This window comes from Carcharhinus amblyrhynchos, chromosome 3 (genome assembly GCF_965287045.1).
Source record: "Carcharhinus amblyrhynchos chromosome 3, sCarAmb.v2.hapA, whole genome shotgun sequence".
NCBI classification, from domain to species: Eukaryota; Metazoa; Chordata; class Chondrichthyes; order Carcharhiniformes; family Carcharhinidae; genus Carcharhinus; species Carcharhinus amblyrhynchos.
Window position 1 is genome coordinate 99,221,165 of NC_137326.1, and position 24,160 is coordinate 99,245,324.

Below are 24,160 nucleotides of genomic sequence, written 5' to 3' on the forward strand. Positions count from 1 at the left end.
AGTATTGCAGGTAAAACAGATGAGTTAAGGGTGATGATTGATGCATGGAATTGTGAAATAGTAACCAACACAGAGACAAGGTTGAAGGAAGGGCACGATTGGTAACAACATTCCAGAAAATAGAATCTTCAGACGCGACAGAGGAGGGGATAAAAGAAGAAGAGGCATTGCATTGTTAGTTCAGGAGTCAGTGACTGCAGTAAGGAGAGATGCACTGGAATTCTACCACCCAGCCTGCCACAGAAACGGTGAGCAGCAGGCAACTGAAATGTCTGTCAACCTCGGGTGGAAATTTCCAGTCTCGCTCGAGCGAGGCTGTAAAATCCCACCCATAATAACTCGGAGGAGGCATCGAATGCAGTTTTGTAGTAAGAGCTTAGGAATAAAAAAAGGGCAACCACACTGTTAGGTGTTTATTATAGACCCCCAGATAGATAGCAGCATATTGAGGAGCAAATATGCGCCCGATTCGCAGAGGTGCGTAAAAACAATAACAAAATGATTATTATATTAGGTGATTTCAACTTTCCCAGTATTAATTGGGATAGTCATAGTGTTAAGGGCTTGGATGGAGTACACTTTTTGAAATGCGTACAGGAGAACTTTTTAGATTAATATTTAGACGGTCCAGCAAGTTGAAGGAGTTATCTGCTGGACCTGATTCTGGGGAGTGAAGCCAGACACGAGGTTGAGGTGGTGGGGGGATGCAGTGCTCACTGCAGACCTAGAGTCCCAGTCTGCCTACCTGGATGCAAAAGTAGGCACACATTACCCACCGTGCATAAGGTCTTACCCTCTGCCCTAACCGGAAGTGCTCTCTCCTTCCTTCTCAAGCTGCTCCTTTTAACTTGGAAGGCCACTGATTGACCCTCTAACTTTGAGAGCCCACTCATTATCCACTTTCTTCATGCCAGTTAAGGGGCACACTGTGAAAATTCCCATGAATAACTGCCTCAGGAGCAGGTTCGACACCCAAAACCTTTGCTTCTCCGAAGGGAAAATGCAGAAGTTTTAACATGTTAACATATTCAATGTACATTAGCAGCTGGAGAGTAGACTTTTTTGCTCCAAGTAGTCCAACAGGGAACGAACTGTAAAGTCTAATTCACGATTACGATTATTGTCTAGGATGATTTCTTTTTAAAATTCATTCACAAGATGTGGGAATTGCTAAAAGGGCAGCATCTATTGCCCCTATCTAATTGTCCTTGGGAAAAGTATGGTAAGCTGTGAACTGTGGTAGCCTGTGAAGTTAATCCTACAGTACTGTTCAACAGGGAATTCCGGGGCCAGGATTTTACATTGGATTTAATGGCATGTTTCCCACTGGCAAAGCAGCAGACAGACTATTTAACTTACTATTTTCTTCAGTGAGACCATATTATCTGGAGGGGCTGTAAAACCTTCACACGGGATTTTGTTCCAATGACATTTACAGAGTAATGATATGGTTCAAGATGGTGACTTGGGGCAAAACTTGGAGGTGATGGTGTTAGCATGCACAGTCTGCCCCTGCAGTGGTGGAGATCGCAGGTGTTGGAAGTGCTGTTTCTGGGTGAGTTGTTAAAAGTACATCTGGTAAATGGTGCCAACGGTTGAGTCAGTGCTGGAAGAGTGAATGTTCAAGGTAACAGAAGAGTTGTCAATTGAGCAGGCGACTTGGTTTTGGATGTTGTGAATCTTGCTGAGTGTTGTTGGAGCTGTACCCGTCACAGACTTCTAGTGGTGGAAAGGGAGTCAGGAGAGGACATCACAGAATATTTGGAGCAGAATCAGTAAAGTCTGATTTGGGGTGGGGAAGATGATGCAGCGATGGCAGCCTTTTGGCCATATTGTGCAACATTTAGTTGGGTTTCAGATTGGACTGTTGGTGAGTAATCTCTGATTCACCCACCCCACCATCATCAGTGCTTCAGTGATTCGGGTGCGTATTTAAAGGTCACCCCTTCATCAGCTACCACATTGCAATTTAAAGGAGGCCACTGGGATATCATGGTGTCAAACCCAGGACTGCATTCTGAACTCAAGTTTACAGATGCCTCCCTTGAGTGCCTGTGGGACATAGTGGAAGCTCACCACGATGTCCTATACCCCCACTCTGGGTGAAGACTTGCAAGCAAGGTCACCAATCCAACATGGGAGGTGGTGGCTGGAGTGGTCAGCGCTAATGCCCTGCAGAAGAGGACAGCCATCCAGTGCTGCTAAAGCACAAGTGGTGTCCTCTGTTCTGCCAGCGTACATCACTCTTCTCAGTACTCTCACACTTTGAGACCCATCAAACATCCACAGGCATCTCACACACTGCCAGCTCTAGCAACAGCATCACTCACTCTCCCAAGCACATCTTCATCTCCCCTGAGAGTCGAGTCCTCATCACCTCCCTGATCCCACTCACCATCCACACATGCCAGGTATATCTTTATCATCTGCCCTGTCATGTGTTTGCTTAGACACACTCCGTCTGTCTTCTGTAGGACAAGCTGGCACAAGAGTGAGAGATCACAGATGGGTAGAGGGATGCCAGAGCTGAAGCCTGAATGGACTTTGAGATCAGACATCCAGCTGGCTAGTGACTACGTTAACCTCTCCTGTGCTGATGGTGAGATTGGCAACGATAAACCAAGTGAGGGTCCAGAACTGCAACATCCATCAGACACCAATGCTGTTAACAATATCTCCTGTTTATCAGGCCCCTGCTAAGTACTAATGCACTCTCTGTTGTGTCACAAGCATGTTAACAAAGCAGCCAAGGGGATCCGTAAGCCAGCTCTTCAGCTCCAGCCCGAAGAGCAGCACAGATCATGAATTCACAGATCTTGAAATAGAAGAACCATCACAGTGCTCACCTGCACTCTCCATCAGCTCAAACACCTGCCTTGGTGGGACCTAGTTCCAGACTAGCCACAGGGTCACAATCTGGTGAGCACATCGCACTGTCTAATCCTCAGCATGTGAAGGGAGGGAAATCCTAGGGTGCCGGCAGTTGGTGCATTTCTGAGGGTAGGAGTTTGCTGAGTCCCAGTCACGTGATCAGCCTCTGGACTTGGTCATACTCAGATGCTGGATTTCCAAAGGCTAGATAAGGAAAATCAGGCAGGAATATCTGCTACATCCCTCCGATTTAAGGCTCAATGGAAGAGTCTGTCTGCCTTCAGGCTGAGGTGAAAACGTTTACAGGCCAATGCACCAAGGCCAACAGTGGTTGCTGGCAGCCATGGTGGAGAACTTGATCCAAAGACTTGGTCCTCAGCGCAATCATCTTCCTTTCATCATAATGTCAGGAGTGGGGATGTTCGCTGATGACTGCACAGTGTTCAGCACCATTTGCGACTCCTCAGATACTGAAGCAATCTGTGTCTAAATGCAGCAAAACCTGGACAATATCCAGCCTTGGGCAGGTAACATTCATGCCACACAAATCTCAAATAAGAGAGGATCTAACTATCTCCAACAAGAGAGGATCTAATCGTCGTCCCCTGACATCCAATAGCATTACCATCACTGGATTCCCCCACCATCAACATCCTAGGGGCTACCATTGACTAGAAACTGAACTGGACTAGCCATATAAATAGTGTGGCTAAAGATCAGGTCAGAGGCAAGGAATCCTGTGGCGAATAACTTACCACCTGACTCCCCAAAACCTGTCCACCATCTTCAAGGCACAAGTTAGGAATGTAATGAATACTCTTTGCTTGCCTGGATGAGTGCAGTAACAACAAACTGAAGAAACTCAACACTATCCAGGACAATTTATTCTACAAACATTCACTCTCTCCATCATTGATGAACAGTAAAAGCCATGTGTACCATCTGCAAGATACACAGCAGGAATTCACCCAGGCTCCTAAAGCAGCACTTTTCAAACGCATGGCCAGTACCAACTAGAAGGACAAGAGCAGCTGATACTTAGGAACACCACTACCTGAAGGTTCCCCTGCAAGTCACTCACCATCCTGACTAGGAACTAGTTCGCCATTCCTTCACTGTCACTGGGTCAAAATCCTGAAACTCCCTCCCTAACAGTGCTATGGCTGTATCTACACCTCAAGGATTGTGGCAGTTCAAGAAGGCAGCTTAGCATCATCTTTTCGAGGGTAACTAAGGATGGGTAATAAATGTTGGTCCAGATCGCAACACCCAAATGCCATAAATGAATCAAAAAATGAATGTCCTGCTCTGCTGCGGAGACACTTGCTGGTATCTATGTGTGTCAGTGACAGAGGGAAGCAGGTCATCTCGAGCTGCCCTTCCCTCTCTAGGAGGCAGCCAGGAACCCTCGAGCACTCACAGGGAGGAAGATGAACTGGTGTACACCCTGAGTCCATCCAACCAGGTGACTGTGGGAATGTCCCTCCCATCTGAGAGCTCTCCTCCTGTGACCTTTTCAGCTCCAGCTCCACAGGCTGAGGGTGGCGGCATTGTCACACAGCAGACCCTAAAAACATGCCAACCAGATGCATCAGAGGACACCTACCAAGGTCATCACAGATAACAGGGATTAGCAGACACCTCCGCTGAGGAGGTTAGGGATACATCAAGAAGAAGGAGAACCAGGACTAGGGTGTTAAGGCCTCTTTCTCACATGGGTTCTGACATTTTCTCGCTACCATGGTGCCTGTGGGAGGTCATCATGATGGTGGCTACATCCATGGGCTCAGTGCTGAAGTGATTTGTTTAGATACTGCAAGAGAATGATGATGACTTGCATTGAGGACAGAACGATGCTCCTCTCATCCTCAGCGAAGTGTTTGATCCTGTCTGACAAAGAGCTGAACACAAGCTGGCACTGAACTGGGTGACCCAGGGGCCCAGAGAGGCTGAATGACACATCTCAGCAACTACTGCCTCTTCAAGATCAAGGTCCTGGTGTGTTTCTTCACCTACTGACCAAGATGGACAGACCACAGTGTGATTGGGCATGATTTGCACCCATTCATCTCTCCTACCACTGACCCGAGCAAACCTTTCAAGATTGGCCTAATGCAAATGATTGTGGTGTTAAAGCCATCTGTGCCTGGACATGCGGCACGGGGGGAGATTGGAAAATTGTGTATCGCTGGACTTTAGTCTCAACTATAGCTTAAAGGAACTGTTCCCACCTGAACATGTTGAGGAGTGTTTAGTTCCTGACAAAATGTATGAAGGGACAGAATGCAGCAATAAACCTGTAACTCAATGACCTAATTGGAGTCGGCATTACATTTTAAAATATCAGCAATGCTAGACACAAACGTGTTAATGGAATGACTGTCACTGTGCACTACTGAGGCAGCATCAGCAGAGAATTCTCTCCAGTATTCTCATGTGACCACTCGTTCAGCTCTTTATGCTCCAATGCCGAGGAAAGTTGTTGAAGTTACTTGAGTTTTGGTTCCTGCAGCATAAAAGCTCAGCTATCCTATACATGAATCCTCTGAAGATCTTCAATGGGTTGAGTACTCCCAGTATTTAGAGCTTTCTACCAGGATTAAGATCCAGAGAACAGAAAGAAAAACTAGCCCATAAGACCATAAAAAATAAGAAAAGGAGTTTGGCCCCTCAAGCCTCAGTTAATAAAATAGGATTGTAATTGGGAAAGGAAAAAGAGAATGGAAAATGCCTGGTTTGATTTCAGTAGTTAGCTTTTGCAGAAGGCCTTTGTTTCAGTCCACCCGACTGGAGATAATGGTGCAATTGAGCTCCTGGATGATGAAAATGTCCTCGAGGAGCATTTCTGAAGTGATCAGTGACCACTAGCTTTTTTTAGGTGAGATTTAATGAAAGAAGAATCATTGAGTGAGATTCTTGAATAGAGATATAAAAGTTGTAGTGGTATGACTGTATCATAAAGGCTTACTTATTTATGACATTAAAATGTGGTTGCCACATATTAAAGTAAGTTTAAAAGTTGTCCACACGTGCTTATGTCCAATCGATAAGTTGAATCAATGGAAATAAAAATTGACCCTTTCTATAATCTGTGTCTGATCTACAATGCAGTTTTACATCCGAGTGGCAGTTTGAAAATCTACGCCAGATGTAGCAACTATATGTAGAGATAATCAATCAGTTCATGCTGTGGTCCACACTCTTTGACACTCATTGCAAAATGAATGTTGGGGCACGATATTGCTTCTTGGGAAATGATTGGAATGATGCAATTTAGAAAGGTCTTTTACAGTGAAATTGGATACATGTGGTAAGAGATATTTCTCTTGCTGCAGAGAAATAGACAGAAGTAATATCCAGATTGAGGCAACAGGAAAAGCATGGACTGATAACTATTGATGAATTTTCACCATCAAAGCTGTGATCACCTTGTTGCTACACCCAAATAATTAGAGGGAAAGTAATAGATAAAATAGTTTCCTAGTGATGATAGGAAAGTAAAATAGAAAGAGTGAAAGAGAAGGGAACTGAGGAAAAAGGGATCATAGTTTGATTTATTGTACGTGTTGAATTTTTAAGCAAAAGTCAGAAGAAATCCCCATAAGAGATTTGTCTCTTAGCTTTGGTTTGGAACAGGCGAATCGTGAAGATGTTCAGTTCAGTTCTTTATGCATTGAGATTTTATCCTGTTTGTCTTCTCGTTGATGATTTTATGCTAAAGAAAATCTAATGCTCTTAAAATAGGAAGTCCAGAGTCACTAAGGAATGCTACTAAGCAAACTCTGTCAGACTTCATCTTGTAGGATCATGGAAACCCTACAATACAGGAAGAGATCATTCAGCCCATCGAGTCTGCACTGACAACAATCACTCCCATGTTCCCATAACCCCATATATTTACTCCACTAATCCCTTAACCTATGCATCCTGAGACACTAAGGGGCAATTTAGTATGGCCAATCCACCAAACCCACACATCTTTGGACTGTGGGAGGAAACCAGAGCACCCAGAGGAAACCCATGCAGACATGAGGAGAATATACAGACTTCACACAATGACCCAAGCTGGAAATCTAAGCCAGGTCTCTGGAGCTGTGAGGCAGCAGTGCTAATCACAGTGCCACTATGTCGCCGATACAAGATGTATGTGAGACAGATTTTGCAATTGTAATGACAAAATTGTCAGCATTCACCATCATTATGGTAATTCAGCTACTTCTGCTGTCTGGACAGGGGCATGTAAGCACAAAGGCCGGATTTTCATGGCCCATTGAGGTGAGAGTGAGGCCAGAAAATGCAGTGACCTGTTCAAAGCTCCAATGAGTTGGCAGGAATGGAAGATCCCACCGGCAGGAGAGGTGGAATTTTGCCATTATTTGGCAAAGTGTCAATGTGGGTGGGAAATGCAGAATATTGCCCACCAGCTACACAATTGTCTTACCATAGAAACACTTGAAAAAGTGTTGCAGCGTGACTGGGTTTTTAATAGTGTAATAAATTCATAATTACTGCTGAGCCATTGTGATGTGATTCAATCCCTTGACCAGGGCTAAATATATAGCGATAAAGCGAAAAGTTGCTCACATGACTGAGTGGCGTTGCTGAATGACTAGTGCGTTCTTGTCATTAGTTGGGCTTTTATTAATTTGGCTGACTATATTCCATCCATATACCTTATATTAGAATGAAAAGGGGAAAATGGAGAGAAGTCAGGAAGAGAATGGAGAATGATGGTGACACTGAGGAATTGTATTAAAACCGAGAGCTGAATTAGCAGTGGGTCACTCCATTGGTGTCAACTCTTCTGGGGCCATTCCAAGCCTTTCGACCTGACCTGATTAGCATTAAATCAATCATTTATCTGCTTGACAATGGGGGTCTCAGCATTTAAGACCTGCTAACCAGTCAGAGGCTGACAACACCACCTGGAGCAGTGAGTATTGCTGGTATTGCAGTAGGTGCAGGCTGAAGCCCATCACTGGAGTCCTGGAGTATTCTCATATCCAGTAAGGGAGGCCCTAGTGAGGGGAAGGGTGGCAGAATTCAAGTTAAAAGGCATACAGGGTTTTTCTGGTCTGGACGGCACTTCCCACTGGCAGGTCTGTGTGTTGCGCATTGGCTGTCCAAGTAGAAGGGACCCCACCCACCAGACTGTGGGCACATCCACTAGGGTTCACCTGGCAGTTTGGCTAAATAGCATGGTCCCTTCCTCTGGGGCAAGGCTCGGGGTGGGGGAGGAATCAAATTCCACCAGGAGAATAGTTGGATAGGCTCCAATTTTGTTCATTGAAGCTGCTGGATTATATCCTGCAATCGCTAAATACCCTCTTATTACAAAAAGTCAGTTATACACAAAAGGCTTACAATGAACCCCGGAATGAGAGTAAAAGTAAATGTACATTTAAGGGAGTAGACTGATCTTTGCGTGAGACTGCAATATATAAGGCTTGTCAGAAGCTACAGTGGATAGGATTTCTTTATCTTAGAGTTGATTACAGTCATCAGCCAGAGCTGACTGGAATATTTTCAGGAAGCATTGCTTATCTGATTGAAGGTCAGGGGCAGGCTGGAGTTGGAAGTCACTATCTCCAATTCAGCAGGTCAGTATAACATGATCTGCTGCAGATGTCTGGGACAGACTGCCATCATTCATACTTGACGCAGTAGATCCTAACAGCCTATCCATCTCTTTCTGAGTAGCAAAGCATTAAAAAAAATGAGTCATGAATAAGCTGGGAAGTTCCTTTAATCTCTAAAACAGGATGTGGAATCCATTTGTCGGAGTAACATTCTAATTGATTAATTTTATAGCCTCTAGCGCACAAGTCTATGTGCTCCAGATGAAGTAACATTTTTGGTCATTGTTTTGATAGGTTTTACTTCAATTCCCAAAATCAGATCATTGTAAAGGATGTATTCCAATTCCACATTCCAGAATGTTATTAGTAATCATGCTGACTATGAGAAACAGTGATTACATCGTGTTTGCTGACGTATTTCAATAAGTTTGAACTTCAGCAAGCCGCCCCCTCCTTTGACACTGAACTTTTTTCTCTGATTGCCAAAAGACTTCCTGTAATAGTTTCTTTATCATTGAATTGATCTACTCAGATTTGAAAGAAAAAATTGATTATAGAGTATTTTTTGATTTATGGTCCCATTACGATTATGGTTATGCAATTATAGGGCTGAATACAGCACAGTGGTTAGTATTGCTCCCTCACAGTGCCAGGAATCCAGATTCAATTCTGGCCTCAGGTGACTGTGTGGAGTTGGCACATTCTCCCCGTGTCTGCCTGGGTTTCCTCTGGGTACTTAAGTTTCCTTCCACACTCCAAAGATACGCAGGTTAAGTGGTTTGGCCGCGCTAAATTTTCCGTTAGTGTCAGGGGGATTGGCAGGGTGGGTACATGGGGTTACAAGGATAGGGCCTGGGTGGGATGGAGCTGTCTCGATGGGCCGAATGGACTTCTGTGCTGTTGGGATTCTGTGATAAAAAAGAAAATTGTCATATTTGTGGGACCTAGATTTTTAAAGAACGAGGTTAACTTCTAGATGGTCATTTTTGGATGTCTCCAAAACTATAATATCTACAGTCCTTTGCCTGGACATCAATACAAATTCCAGAGAATGCCTTTTGTACTTGAGCACGGCTGATTAATGTGGAACATCTGAAAATAAATGGGGTTGCTCAGCAAATGTTCTTTTGTTGCACAAGTATGCATTCCAGTCTGATAGTTAAGGAGTTCCAGTGACAATATTAATGGAAATGACTAAGGAAGTGAATATAAAGTTAGCGGGAGAAAATTTGATTCTTAAAACTTGATTTTCAAACTGGGTTCCCTGAATACATCATATATCTGTGCTTGACAAGAGATTTCTATATTTGCTATATACATGTGACTTCTGTTACTGTGCTCTAAGTAGTTGTACGCCAGAGATTAGAGCTGTGGTCGCCACTATTTACGATCTCTATTAATGGCAGATTAGGGGACGCAGCATTATTTATCTAAGTTTGCTGACAATACAAAAGTAGGTGAAAAGATAAACTGTTAACACAACAGAGAGAGGTTGTAAAGGATTATAGACAGATCAAGTGAGTGGGCAAGATGATAGCAGGTGGAATAAAATATGGAGAAATATGAAGTTATCCACCTTGGTAAAAAATATAGAGCAACAGCATATTTTATTAACAGCGGGAGATGAGGAATTATTAGCATTCAGAGGGATCTGAGTGTCATGGTAAACAAATCACAGAAATTTAACATGCAGGTACAGCAAGCAATTAACAAAGTAAATTTTGTGTTAGCCTTTATTACAAATTACATTAAATGATAAATACGTTGATGGTATATAAGTCTTACCACAATTATATAGGATCTTGGTGAGACCACACCTGGAGCACTCTGCACAGTGTTGGTCTACTTGTCTGTGGAAGAATACACTTGCCTTGGGAGAGAATGCAACAAAGGTTCACCCAGGCTGATTCCTTGAGCAAGAAGATTGTTCTATGAGGATGGTCTGAGTGGACTATCAGCTTGTATTTTTTTGAATTTTGAAGAACAAGAGGTAATCATATTCAACCATATAAAACTCTTAAGGCAATTAAGAGGGTAGATGCCAGAAGGGTGTTTCCCTAGCATTTCAGAACTAGGGGTCAAAATCTCAGAATAAGGGTTGCCAATTTAGTGCTGAGATGAGGGGAAATTTCCTCACTCAGTTCTGAACCTTTTGAATTTTCTGACCCAGAACAGTCCAGATGCTCAATCATTGAGTATGTTCAGAGCAGAGATTGATAGATTTTTGGATGCTAAGGGAATCACAACATCTTGGAGTCGGATGAAGAAGTGGAGTCAAAGGTTAGCACTGCTGCCTCACAGCACCAGGGACTTGGCTTTGATTCCCTGCTTGGGTCGTTGTGTGTGCAGAGTCTACATATTCTCCTTGTGCCTGCATGGGTTTCCTCTGGGTGCTCTGGTTTCATCCCACACTCCGAAAGATGTGATGGTTAGGTGCATTGACCTTGTTAAATTCTCCCTCAGTGTACCTGAACAGGTGCTGGAACGTGGCGACTAGGGGATTTTCACAGTAACTTCATTGCAGTGTAAATGTAAGCCTACTTGCAACACAACAAAAAAAAACTTACTGAATTGTGGAACAGACTCAAAGGGCTCAATGACCTGATTTTGCTCTTGTTTCTTATGTTCAAAACATACATTTTATATAAGTATACTACTGCTTTGATTTGGTATCTTACCCAATGTTTTGAGATTCAAGACTGCAATGTTTGTAAAAGGCCTCTGAAAGAGGTATTAATATTTGCAGTGACTCCCACATGCTGAAAATTTTGAGATATTTTTAGTCAGATTTTTAATGTATTGCTGCCAGGAATTAAAGAAAAATGCTCACTGTAATGTTGAGAAAGCTTTTGTTCAGTACATTGAGGAAGAAAAATTATCTTAGAGCCCAAAAACAATCCTTGTGCAACATTACTAGCAGATTGCTGATTTGAAGAGATTTGGGATGGTGACGCAATAGGGGGATGTTGGTGAGGGATAAGACTGAGAGAGGGAGAGGTGTAACTGTGAGAACTGGGGAAGGGACAAGCGGCTTGGTATGGTAGGGAAGTGACTGGTAGTGGACTGTGACTGGGAGAGGATAGCAATGACTGGTACTAGAAACTGGATGAGAGGGAACAATAGTGGAGATTGGGGAGTATTTTAAATTTTTACTCCATCCTTAAAGTTACAAAGCCAATGCTCAGGATGGACCAGCCAAACCCAAATCCATTCCTTGCTTGCTCCAAAAACCAAATTCAAATTCCAATTGGATCCAATTCATGGTTCACACAAAAGAAACAAACAAGATCCAAGCTGACAAGATAAGGCATTGCATCCCATCTTGGGCTGGATCTGACACTTGATCTTTGTCAAAAGAGTGTGTGATTTTGATATGGTGCTTGGAGAAGCACTTCTTAATTTGGATTTCATAGCTCAGTTATTGTAATAGTAATAAAACGTAATTGTAGAAAGAACATAGGAAAGCTATGTTGCATCAGTTTTTACAGCTTAATTGACATTTCATTATTTACATTCTAGATTTCAAACCAATTTGCATCATTTAGGCAATAATTGAATTGTCACTTACAGCACTTGCATAAAAAAATTCATAAATTTCAAGTTAGGGTGTTCAGCAGAGTGATAATTTCTACTTTTGCTAATATTATGTGGCAAAATCAAAATAACTTACATTTTCTTATAAACAGTATCCAAAAATAAATTCCTCCTTATGATTTTCAAAACATCTCACAGCATTTTACCCACAATAATTAAAATGAAACTTGGTATCGTGGTTCATATTTTGCACACAGAAGGATTTTTGCAAAAAACAATAAATGAGTGATATTGGTTGCAGCAGGAATGTTGGCGAGGACATTGGAAGATAGTGTTTTGGGATTCTTTGTATCCTCAGTACTGCCCTGGATGTCAGCCTAGATTATGAGCTCATGTGCTGAAATGGGATTTGAATCTATAACCCTCTGGTTCAAAGTTGAGAAGTTAGGGTTTAAGACAATTTGACACGCAAGAGATGGGTGAGATCCTAAATAGATAGAGTCATAGAAGTTTACAGCATGGAAACAGGCCCTTTGGCCCAACTTGTCCATGCCACCCTTTCTTTTTAAAACCCCTAAGATAATTCCAATTGCCTGCATTTGGCTCACATCCCTCTATACCCATCATACCCATGTAACTATCTAAATGCTTTTTAAAAGACAAAATTGTACCTGCTTCTACTACTACCTCTGGCAGCTTATTCCAGACACTCACCATCTTCTATGTGAAAAAACTGCCCCTCTGGACACTTTTGATTCTCCTCTCACTTTAAACCTATGTCCTCTAGTTTTAAACTCCCCTACCTTTGCGAAAAGATATTGACTATCTAGCTGATCTGTGCCCCTCATTATTTTATAGACCTCTATAAGATCACCCCTCAGTCTTCTACGCTCCAGAGAAAAAAGCCCCAGTCTATCCAGCCTCTCCTTATAACTCAAACCATCAAGTCCTGGTGGCGTCTCAGTAAATCTTAGTTTAAACTGAGAATAGTTCAAATGGCCCCACTGTATTCTGATTTCCTGCTTGTGTGACTCACATGTGTTCCCCTTCCCCTACGAAAAAATGGAACCTGTTATAAATGGGGATGAGACTTCTGCATCCAGGTCCATTTGCTATTTTCAAATGTCTGGTAAGTCTCCCTGACTCTGTAAAAATCTAATCCTTAGTCTTAACTTTCTGAACACTTGTACTTTTAGTTTGTCTAAAAATGAAATTGTAAACCCTAACTTTCACCTCTAATTTGGTGTTGGCTGCCAATTGAAAAATTGCCTATTTTGCTTTGGATCTGCCATTGATCTTAGGTATTCCAAATGAATTAAGTCGATCTTTTGCTATACCCTAGCTATGACTGTAACACTACATTCTGCACTCTCTCATTTCCTTCTCAATAAACGGTATGCTTCCTCTGTATAGAGGGAAGAAACAATACTTTTCGCTGTATGTTAATACATGTGGCAATAATAAATCAAAACAAAAATCATATCAAATCAGGAATGCTGCGCTTTACCAGACTTATACTATTTTCCAAGTAGCAATCACACCAGTTTAAATGAGTTTCTAGTCATTCAATCAGATTATGGTATTTAGTTTGAATAAGTGCAACTCCCATCTTTCAGCTAGTTTCTATCTAACAGTAATAATAGTGATTATTTTGTGAATCTTATACTGAACAAGAAAAAAAAACTGAGATCCAGCTGAGTCTAGCCTTATGTTTAAGTGTCCTTTGATATGGATGTAACTATTTGTCTTCCCTCCATCCTGAATTTAACTGCTCACTGTCTCTGTGCCAGACAGAGACATCAATGCTTTTTTACGGACTTCACCAGTATCAGTGAAACTTCAGTTACCAGAATGATAAACTCTGAACATCTGTCCAAAGCCATCTCTTCTTGTATAATTGCAAATGGAATTAGTTACTTTCTGTGATGATGATACATTAGTTAAATGCAGTGAAATTACCTTGACAATTTATTTTCTTCTTCCCCCTTAGGTCTTAAATGAATCCATTCCATCTTTGATTATCCAGTTGAAAGAACCCAGTTATAGCGAATTCATCCTAAACATGTTGGTAGACCTTGTGGCTGTCAATCAATGTGTCCTGGATAGTTCTATTGAAAACCTAAAGGAAATTGCTGAAAATTACCCAAATCTGTTAGGACAAATTGCCAAGATTTTTGGGGTCATTGGCTGTATTAATGAGGTAAGTCCATGTGAAAATTCTTTGGTATTACAGAATATGTCAGTCTTAATTTGGCTTTCACATTGGGCAATTTGATTCTACTTAAAAACCTTAATGAAAATGTTTTTTGTTGATGTAAAGTACAATATGAGTGTCATTGTACCTAAATGATTTTATTAATAGAAATTGTCAAGAATGAGTTATTTGTTAATTTATTTAATCTACACAACACACAGCTTAAAAAGCACCAAAGAGTACTTCCTACTACGTCAATATAATTCAGGTTTCACTGATGTTTAGACATTCAACCTTCAGAATGTCAATAAAATATGTGCAAGTGACTTATGATAGTCATCATCTGAGATGAACTACAATGTTACATTGACTTTTTAAAATCTTTCAATTTTAAACTTAAAAACTAAAATCAAATCCAACATCTAAACTCATTCCTGACTTAGATTTTTGAAGTAAACCTGCCCTTAAATGCCACCTAGGATATTTATCTAATGCAGTTGTACTTATCATTAATTTTTTATTGTCATTGCAAATGGTGGATGAGTGCCTGCTTGTTATAGTTGGAGTCATTGTGTGCTGTGCTGGGAAGATATGAAATCTGATTCAAGTCTTAAGCGAATATTCCATGGGTGAGATTTTCTGCCCTATGGCATGCTTTGCTGCAAAGGAGGCAGCTCGCCATTACCTGGCAGTAGGATCTTCTGGTCTGGCCGCTGTCAGAAGAGTTTCCCATTGTTTTGCACCCCCTACCACAAGGGGGACCTATGGTGGCAGGGGAGGGGGCGGTGGTCACGGGCAGAGGGACTGGAAGATCCCACTGGTTGTAATGGCCAGAAAATCGCACTATGTCTAGAATTTTGCTGGCCTGTCTGCCACAGGAATCGGAGGGGGTGAGGGGCAGAGCACAGGAAAGTCTGTTGATCCCTGGCAGGATTTTATAGTTTTGGGACAAGCGAGGATGTAAACTCCCATATATGCCTTAGATTTAGATATTTTATCGTAATTTTATACATTTGGGGAAAAGATTTGAAACACGAGAAAAGTGTTTCTAAAAAGTACCTACTAATATAATGACTTGTTTTGATAGGTTTGTGGAAATGCATTATAGTCAGTGTGGAAAAATATAGCATGTTAGCTGCTTATGAGTCAGATATCAAAACCAGTGCAGAAATCAGATTGTGGATTAAATTTTAATTGATTTAGTCATTTGCAGATTTAATTTACAGTTGGTAGGAATCACAGAACATTTATACTTTCCATTTCATTGCTAAGCCGAAGGATAACTGTACAGTGGAATCGACTGCTTGTTTTCTACTTTTATCATTTAGTATTAGTATTAAATTCACTTTGTCAGATGTGGATCGGAGGAAAAATGATGAAGTTGGTTGACAATTAAGTTCTATGCATATTGTTTAAGCTTCAGCCTGGCCTTTCATATTTTTAAGACACATGCAATTGTCCACATATCAAGTAAGCATGAAGTAGGAAACAGGCTTTGGTGGGGAACTAAAAGTTGGTTGAAGCAGAGAAAACAAGATATGGTTGTCAACATGGGCTTGCATTTACAGGGCAAAATTTCACAGGCACTGGAGCCATTGCTTTTGTTTATAGTGTGTGTGATTGATATGGAGCTGAACACAGGGGCGAAGCACAGATTGTAAATGAGACGAGTTAGAGGGAGTGGGGATTTCAAATTATACAGATGAGACAAACTGAATGCAAAAGATTCAACTGAGCAAAAAAATGCCACACGATAAAGTCGCAAGTCAGTTTAAGAAGGACACCAATTTGATCTAAGAGGAAATAGAAAGGATATGTGTGCACAAGAGCATTATTTTAATGTAATTTAGTATAATGTAATGTAATCAATGCAATATAAAATAGCGAAACCTCAGTGGTGTAGTCAGAGTTGGAAAATATAACGCATGGCCTCTTGTTAACTCAGCCACAAGAAGTAATGCATAGCTCAACCTGGCAATTGTAAAAGACTGAACAAATATACATAAAGTGCAAATCATAGCACCCTTGGGGAATAGCAACTATAAAATGATAAAATTTAACATGACCTGAGAGTCAGGAATACCCAAAACAAGGACCTAGGTACATAACATTACCACTTAATTACTGTCAATTCAGTGAAACAGATTGGTGGTAGTTGTTAAACAACTCTTCAGTAGGAGACAAATGCAACATGTTTGTCGTTATAATGTTGAGCATTCAGTATTGAACATTCCCCAAACCAAGGAACTCAGACTAAACAAATGTGACCCTGGATGAATTAACAAACAAGTCAATAATGAGAGAGAGAGAAAGAATGGCCTGTGGCGAGAGAGGAGAAAAAGCTTACTGGGATAAATGTCTGAAAACCCTTTAAACATATTGTCGGAACTCTACCACCTCGCCCTCCACAGAATCGGCATGGGTGAGGGGCCAACAATGGAAATTTCCTTTCACCTCAGGTGGGAATTTCCAGTCTTGCCCAAGCGAGACCATAAAATCCCACCCAGTGGGTAGAATTTGAGCGGGTGGTTTTTGCTGTCATGTTGGCAGGACAAGGCCTGAGAGAACAGGCAATGCTGGTTGAACCCATTTCGGGACTCCCCTGATCTGCATTAAATCAAAATTCTGCCTCCACCCACAGACAAGAAGCACCTTCTATACACATAAGAGGAAACCCCAAATGAGGCCTCTGAGGGCACACCCCTGCTAATGACAGGGTGGCAGGGCAGGGTGCCAAGGAACAGTGTCAGGATACAGTCTAGACATGTCCCTCTCCCCCTGGGGGGCTATACTTACCACTGCATCCCCAGCTATTTCCCTTCAACTGCTTTGTGTTTTTCAATGGCTGTTGTAAACCTGGCCAATGTGACCTCCTGTCAATGGGGGAATTCCTTACCTCGGGGCAACATATGGTGGAGTCACCCTTTTAAGCATTTATTAATTTATTAAAATGAATTTAAATTAAGTTCCCGCCCTTTCTGGGCAGCAGCTTTGTTACATCTCCTGCAAAAGGCTGGGGGAAATCAGAAAACGAGATTTTGCCAGGTAGAATCTCGTTTTCTCACTCTTGTGATATTTTGGACTCAAAATCACCCCCATCAAGAGTAAAGAGAGAAGCAAAGAGAGACTATGAGAAAAAGCACAGTTCAGAATTTATATAGATAATATATGGTAAATGTTGTAATTTACCATGAGAATGGATTCTTCTGTAAATTATTTTCTTTTGTAAACAAATGATAAATCATGAGGATTTTGATTGATAAGAAGAGTTATCTTATAAAGTTCAAATTGGACTGGCAAAATTTAACAGATGCCTGTGTTAAATCAACTATTTTTCATTCTTTAAAAGTAAAGAAAATCATTAGCATATCCTGTTCAATTCTACAACTTTAGTTGTTTTAATGTAATTTAAATATTTTCGATATTATTTTCATGGCTATCGTGCCTAAAGCTAGAACAACAGAAAGGCTTTTATACTGTTAGGTTTAAAAACCACAAATCATTTATTATGACTAATTCACGAATGAGTACACAGCTCAGATAAACTGGCAAAACCTAAGAAACAGTTGTACGTAAGTGGTTTCTCAGAATTCTGCAGATGAAACGCAATCTTTCTCTGATTTAACACAGGAACTTTGTTGGGGCCACCTGGCCTTTATCCAGCCACTGGTGTTTTTGTTTTCCTCTCTGAAGAATATAAAATGCCGCAGTATCTTCTGATCATGACTCATAGCATTTAAGGATATTTTATCTGTTGGAAGCTCCTGCAACTTTGGGGATAGTCTGTTATTCGCCTCCTGTTACACACCGGAAATCTATTTGGTAACGAGGTTAATGTTTCCAAATTTCAGCATTCGTACTGTGTCTCAGATTTCGATATGAGTAATGTTCTAATTGAAGCTGAAGCATCATCATCCTCTATGTATTTTCTAATCAAAGGTACTGAAGTGTTGAGAACATAAGCTGTGTTACTTTAAGGCACAAATCTTTGACCTGCCCCAATCCCTTTACCCTATTATAATGGAAGGTGGAGATTATTTTATACCATTCCATTTTGGAGATTTCCAAGGATTTAAGGTTTTACATTAGGGTTAACGTGCAGGTTCAGTCAGCAGTTAGGAAGGCAAATGCAATGTTAGCATTCATTTCGAAAGGAATAGAATACAAGAGCAGGGATGTGCTTCTGGGGCTGTATAAGGCTCTGGTTAGACCCCATTTGGAGTATTGTGAGCAGTTTTTGTCTCCATATCTAAGGAAGGATGTGCTGGCCTTGGAAAGGGTCCAGAGGAGGTTCGTAAGAATGATCCCTTGAATGAAGAGCTTGTCGTATGAGGGACAGTTGAGGACTCTGGGTCTGTACTCACTGGAGTTCAGAAGGATGAGGGGAGAATCTTATTGAAACTTATTGGATACTCCAAGGCCTGGATAGAGTGGACATGGAGAGGATGTTTCCACTAGAAGGAAAAACTAGAATCAGAGAGTACAACCTCAGACTAAAGGGACAATCCTTTAAAACAGAGATGAGGAGGAATTTCTTCAGCCAGAGAATGGTGAATCTGTGGAACTCTTTGCTACAGAAGGCTGTGGAGAGCAGGTCATTGAGTGTCTTTATTTCATAGATAGATAGGTTCTTGATTAATAAGGGGATCAGGGGTTATGGGGAAAAGGAAGGAGAATGGGGATGAGAAAAATATCAGCCATGATTGAATAGTGGAGCAGACACGATGGGCCGAGTGACCTAATTCTGTTCCTAGGTCTTATGGTCTTATGATTTATTTTTCAGCAATGGGTTCTCTTCGTACTCTTGGACAATCAGTTCACATGCCCAGATACTCACCTGCATGATGCTCCTTGGCAAAATCATTGGCAAACTTGAGGCTGGATTTTCGCTCCAGGGTCTGGAGCACAGAATCAGGACATTTCCAGGCTCCGCAAGCTGGACCCAGGAGAAAGAGACAGCATAGTAGCACAGTGATTAACACTGTTGCCTCACAATGCCAGAGACCCGGGTTCGATTCCAGTCTCGGTCACTGCCTATGGGGAGTTTGCACATTCTACCTGTGTCCACATGGGTTTCCTCCGGGTGCTCTGGTTTCCTCCCGCAGTCCAAAGATGGGCAGGTTAGGTGGATTGTCCATGATAAATCATCCCTTAGTGTCGGGGGATTGGCAGGGCTTATGATGTGAGGGCCTGCGTGAGATTGTTGTCAGTGCAGGCTTGATAGGCCGAATAGCCTCCTTCTGCACTGTCATGATTCTGTGATTCAAAACAAAGCTCAAAGGTCAGATCTTTGTTCTAGGGTGGGAAGGATTCCCTGGGATTCAGGCCAGGAGACCCCAGAACTATAATGCGGAGGTTGCTTGGTTGAGAAGCTGATTGTGCATGGAGACAGTTCTTCCACCCAATGTCAAACTTTTAAGAAATCCAGAAAACATAGAAAACCACTTTCCACATGCCCTCACAAGCCACGCATTTCTTTTGCCAACCCTTGCCACATCATGTCTCCACTAACACCCCCATGGCCTCTTATGACTCCCATGCTAACCTATATCGTCCACTCCCCCACCCCCTTTGCCCTTACACCCATCATACCAACTCACTCAGTTCAAATAAAGTTCCTAGTGTTTATTGTAGACTCAAGATTCATAAAAAGCCATTCGCTACATTTATAATCCATCAACAACATAATCCCTTAAAACAACAAATTTTTCATTCAGTTGAATAATCCTCGATAAAAACAAGCATTCATAAGATTTTTAAGATTGGAATTCATAATCCCAATTCATAGAGCCCACAACCACTTGGAGCTGAAAATTAAACTGGGATATGATTTGCATCCTACAGAGATGACGAAGAGCTATGAAATCTGTCATATAACATATACCTTGTGGTATTGCCACTGGAATAGTAAACCGGAGACTCAGAGTAATGCTCCTGGGACTCAAGTTTGAATCCCATCATGGCAGATGGTGAAATTTGAATTCAGTAAAAATCTGGAATTAAAAGTCTAATGATGACCATGCACCATTGCTGATTTGGTTCATTAATGTCCTTTGAGGAAGTAAATTTTCCATCCTTACCTGGTCTGACCTACACATGACTCCAGATCCACAGCAATGTAGTTGAGTCTTAAAATGCCCTCTGAAATGCATCCATGGGCACTTAGAGAAGGGCAATAAATGCAGACCCAGCCATTGACACCCATATCCCATGAATGGATAGAAAGAAGAACAAGCATGAAATAACAATCAACTTTCAAAAGTCCAGACAGCTTTTTACGAAGAGTTAAAGAACAGGAGCTTTAAATGCCTTCATAGCTTGACAACTCCCTTAAACAGTCCATCTTGACACAATGGACAGTTCTTTTTTGCTAGCTGCAAAAGATTATGCACTCTTTACATGCATTTATGCATATTTTTAGCAATCCCACAGGGATATCTAACCATTCTCCAAGGCCACTTGACCTTGTTCCAAGGCATGTGGAACCATATCCAAAAGGGCACCCTGGCTATCCAAACTAATCCAAACAGGGTGGCACAGTGGCCCAGTTGTTAGCACTGCTGCCTCACAGCACCAGGGACCCAGGTTCAATTCCGGCCTCAGATCATTGTGTGGAGTTTGCACTTTCTCAATAATTCTGCATGGGTTTCCTGTGGGTGGTCCGGTTTCCTCCAACAGTCCAAAAATGTGCAGGTTAGGTTGATTGGCCATGCTAAATTGACCTTAGTGTCAGCAGGTTTAACAAGGTAAATATGTGGGGCTATGTGAATAGAACCTGAGTGGGATGGTGGTCGGTGCAGACTCGATGGGCCAAATGGCCTCCTTCTGTACTGTAGGAATTCTATGGATAATCCAAGCACATTAGGTTTCAGGCAGACCTCGCACCAAAGTCACACATTGCGAACGCAACTGCTGTTTTTTTTATAGAAAACTGTTTAAGTGAAATATGCATGAGCAAAACTCGACCTGGGCTCATTCCTACCCCTGGGAAAATAATGGGCGCTGTGTTCAGGGTGAGGTTTCTGGATTCGTGCCTCTTCGACCATTTTCACAATGACTCGCTGTCATCGTGGAAATCCCCATGAGGTTAGCTTCCCCAGAAAAATTGTTTATAAATTCTCCTCAGTTTGGGTTCCACCAGGGCCACTCAATGCTTGATTTCATTCCAGTCTCGGTCCAAACATTCATAAAAGAGCTGAGCTGGAGGTGAGGGAACAGTGACTGCCCTTGGCATCAAGGCAGCATTTGACTAAATACAGTATCAAGGAGCCCAAGCAAAAGCAAAATCAATGGCACTCAGGGGAAACCTCTCCACTGGTTGAAATCTCTGGGACAAAGGCAGATGATTGTGGTTATTGGAGGACAGCCATCTCAGTTCCAAAACATCATTGTAGGAGTTCCTCAGGGTAGTGTCCTAATTTTAACCATCTTCAGCTGTTTCATCAATGACCTTCTCTCCATTATAAAGTCAGAAGTGAGGATGTTTGCTAATGATTGCACAATGTTTAGCACTATTCACAACTCTGGATACTGGAGCAGTCCATGTCAGTGTGCAGCAAGACCTGGACAATATTCAGGCTTATGCTGATAGCAGCAAGTAACATTTGCACAACATTAAGTGGAAGGCAATGATCAGCCTTACTAAGATAGAATCCAACCATCTGTTCCTGGCGCTTGATGGCATTACCATCACTGAATCCTTCATGAACAGCATCCTAGGGATTAGTATTGACTAGGAACTGAAGTGGACTAACCATATAATTTCTGTGGCAACAAGAGCAGATCAGAGGCTGGGAATTTTGCAGCAAGTACCTAACCTCTTGACTCTCCAAAGCCTGTCCACCATCCACATGGTGCAAGTCAGGAGTGTAATGGCGTGCTCGCTACTTGCCTGGCTGAAACTTATCACTATCCAGAACAGTGCAACCCACATGATTGGCACTCCATTCACTACCTTCAACATTCCCTGCCTCCATATGGCAGCAGTGTGTACTTTCTATAAGATACACTGCAGCAACTCAATCAGTTTCCAACAATTGCAAACCTGCGACATCTACCCCTAGCAGGGCAAGACCAGCAGATGCATGGAAACGCTGCCACCTGCAAGTTACACACCATCCTGACTTGGAATATTTCAGATTTCCACTAACCACGCTATCCTGCCTTGGAACTTTGTTGCCATTCCAACAGCATCCTTGGATCCAAATCATGGAACTCCCTCCTTCATAAATTGTGGATGTATGTTCAACACAGGGACTGCAGCAGTTCAAGAAGCTGGTTCACCACCAACTTCTCAAGGGCAATTAGGGGTGGGCTATATATGCTGGCATAGCCAGTGGCACCCACATCCAATAAAAGAATCAAAAAGAACCTCTCTCTCCCTTTCACATTATAGTACCATTGATTTCATTTTCTCCCCAGAAACTGTGACATGCTGAATCGGTCTGTTCACAACCTCAAAGTCTGATTCAACACTGAGCTGACCTTTTGATCTCGTATCATTTGACTTTTGATTTGATTTATTATTGTCACATGTATTGGGATGCAGTGAAAAATATTGTTTCTCGCACAATAAAGATACCATTCATATCGAAGGAAACGGGAGAATGCAGAATGTAATGTTACAGTCATAGCTAGGATGTAGAGAAAGATCAACTTAATGCAAGGTAAGTCCATGCAAAAGTCTGACAGCAGCAGGGAAGAGGCTGTTCTTGAGTTGGTTGGTGCATGACCTCAGACTTTTGTATCCTTTCCCGATGGAAGAAGGTGGAAGAGAGAATGTCTGGGGTGCGTGGAGTCCTTAATTAAGTTGGTTGCTTTGCTGAGGCAGCGGAGAGTGTAGATAGCATCAATGCCTGGGAGGCTGGTTTGCATGATGGACTGGGCTACATTCACAACCTTTTATAATTTCTTGCAGTCTTGGGCAGAATAGGAGCCATACCAAGTTGTGATACAACTGGAAAGAATGCTTTCTATGGGGCATCTGTAAAAGTTGGTGAGAGTTGTAGCTGACATGCCAAATTTCCTTAGTCTTCTGAAAAAGTAGAGGCATTGGTGGGCTTTCTTAACTATAGCATCAGTGTGGGCTGACCAGGACAGGTTGTTGGCGATCTGGATACCTAAAAGCCTGAAGCTCTTAACCACTTCTACTTGCCCCTCCCACCCCCCGCCGCCTTGAAGTAAACAGGGGCATGTTCTCCTTTACGCTTCCTGAAGTTGATGACAATCTCCTTCATTTTGTTGACATTGAGGGAGAGATTATTGTTGCGGCAGTTCACCAGATTCTCTATCTCATTCCTGTACTCTGTCTCTTCATTTTTTGAGATCTGACCCAGGACAGTGGAGTCATCAGCAAACTTGAAAATCAAATTGGAGGGGAATTTGGCCGCACAATCATAGGTGTATAAATAGTAGGGAGCTGAGACCACAGCCTTGTGGGGCACTCACATCCTCTTCTTCACCAAGACCACTTGCTTTATCTTATAGCACACCTATATCCACGCCTACCTCATCCTCTCTACTGCTGAAATCCTCATTATGTCTGTCTCCTTCAAGCTTGACTGTTCCAAACTCTCTTCCTGGCAGCCTCTAAGCTTATTCAAAACTGTTGCGCCTTTTGCTCTCACCAAGTGCCGTTCACTGATAATTCCTTTCTTTGCTAAGCTGCATTAGACCTTTGAAATGATCATAAGAAGACCAGGAATAAGAGTAGATTTCATGGCCAGTCTAGAATACTCCACCATTCAATGTGATCATGGCTGACCTCTGGCTTCAACTCCACTTTCCTGCCTTACCTCCATATCCCTTGATTCCCTGACAGACTGAACATGTCTGTCTTCAGCCTTATGTATTCAAAGATGAAGCATCCACAACTTTGTGGAGTCCAGAATCCAAAAGATTTGCAAACGTTTGAGTGAAGTAATTTATCCTAATCTCTGTCCTAAGTGTCTGGCCCCTTCTCTTGAGACGATAACCCCTTGTT

General features: G+C 42.0%; 1 protein-coding gene across 3 annotated transcripts in view; it reads left to right on the forward strand.

Annotated features, from left to right (window-relative positions):
• veph1 (ventricular zone expressed PH domain-containing 1) overlaps positions 1–24,160 on the forward strand; it is a 203,885-nt gene that overhangs the window by 57,741 nt on the left and 121,984 nt on the right. For all 3 annotated transcript variants that reach the window (XR_013886325.1, XM_080185581.1, XM_080185580.1), the window contains one exon: positions 13,975–14,184. Coding sequence is in view for 2 of the 3 variants with exons in the window: in XM_080185581.1 (XP_080041707.1) it covers positions 13,975–14,184 (210 nt within the window). In the remaining variant the exon portion in view is untranslated. The remainder of the gene's footprint in view (positions 1–13,974; positions 14,185–24,160) is intronic.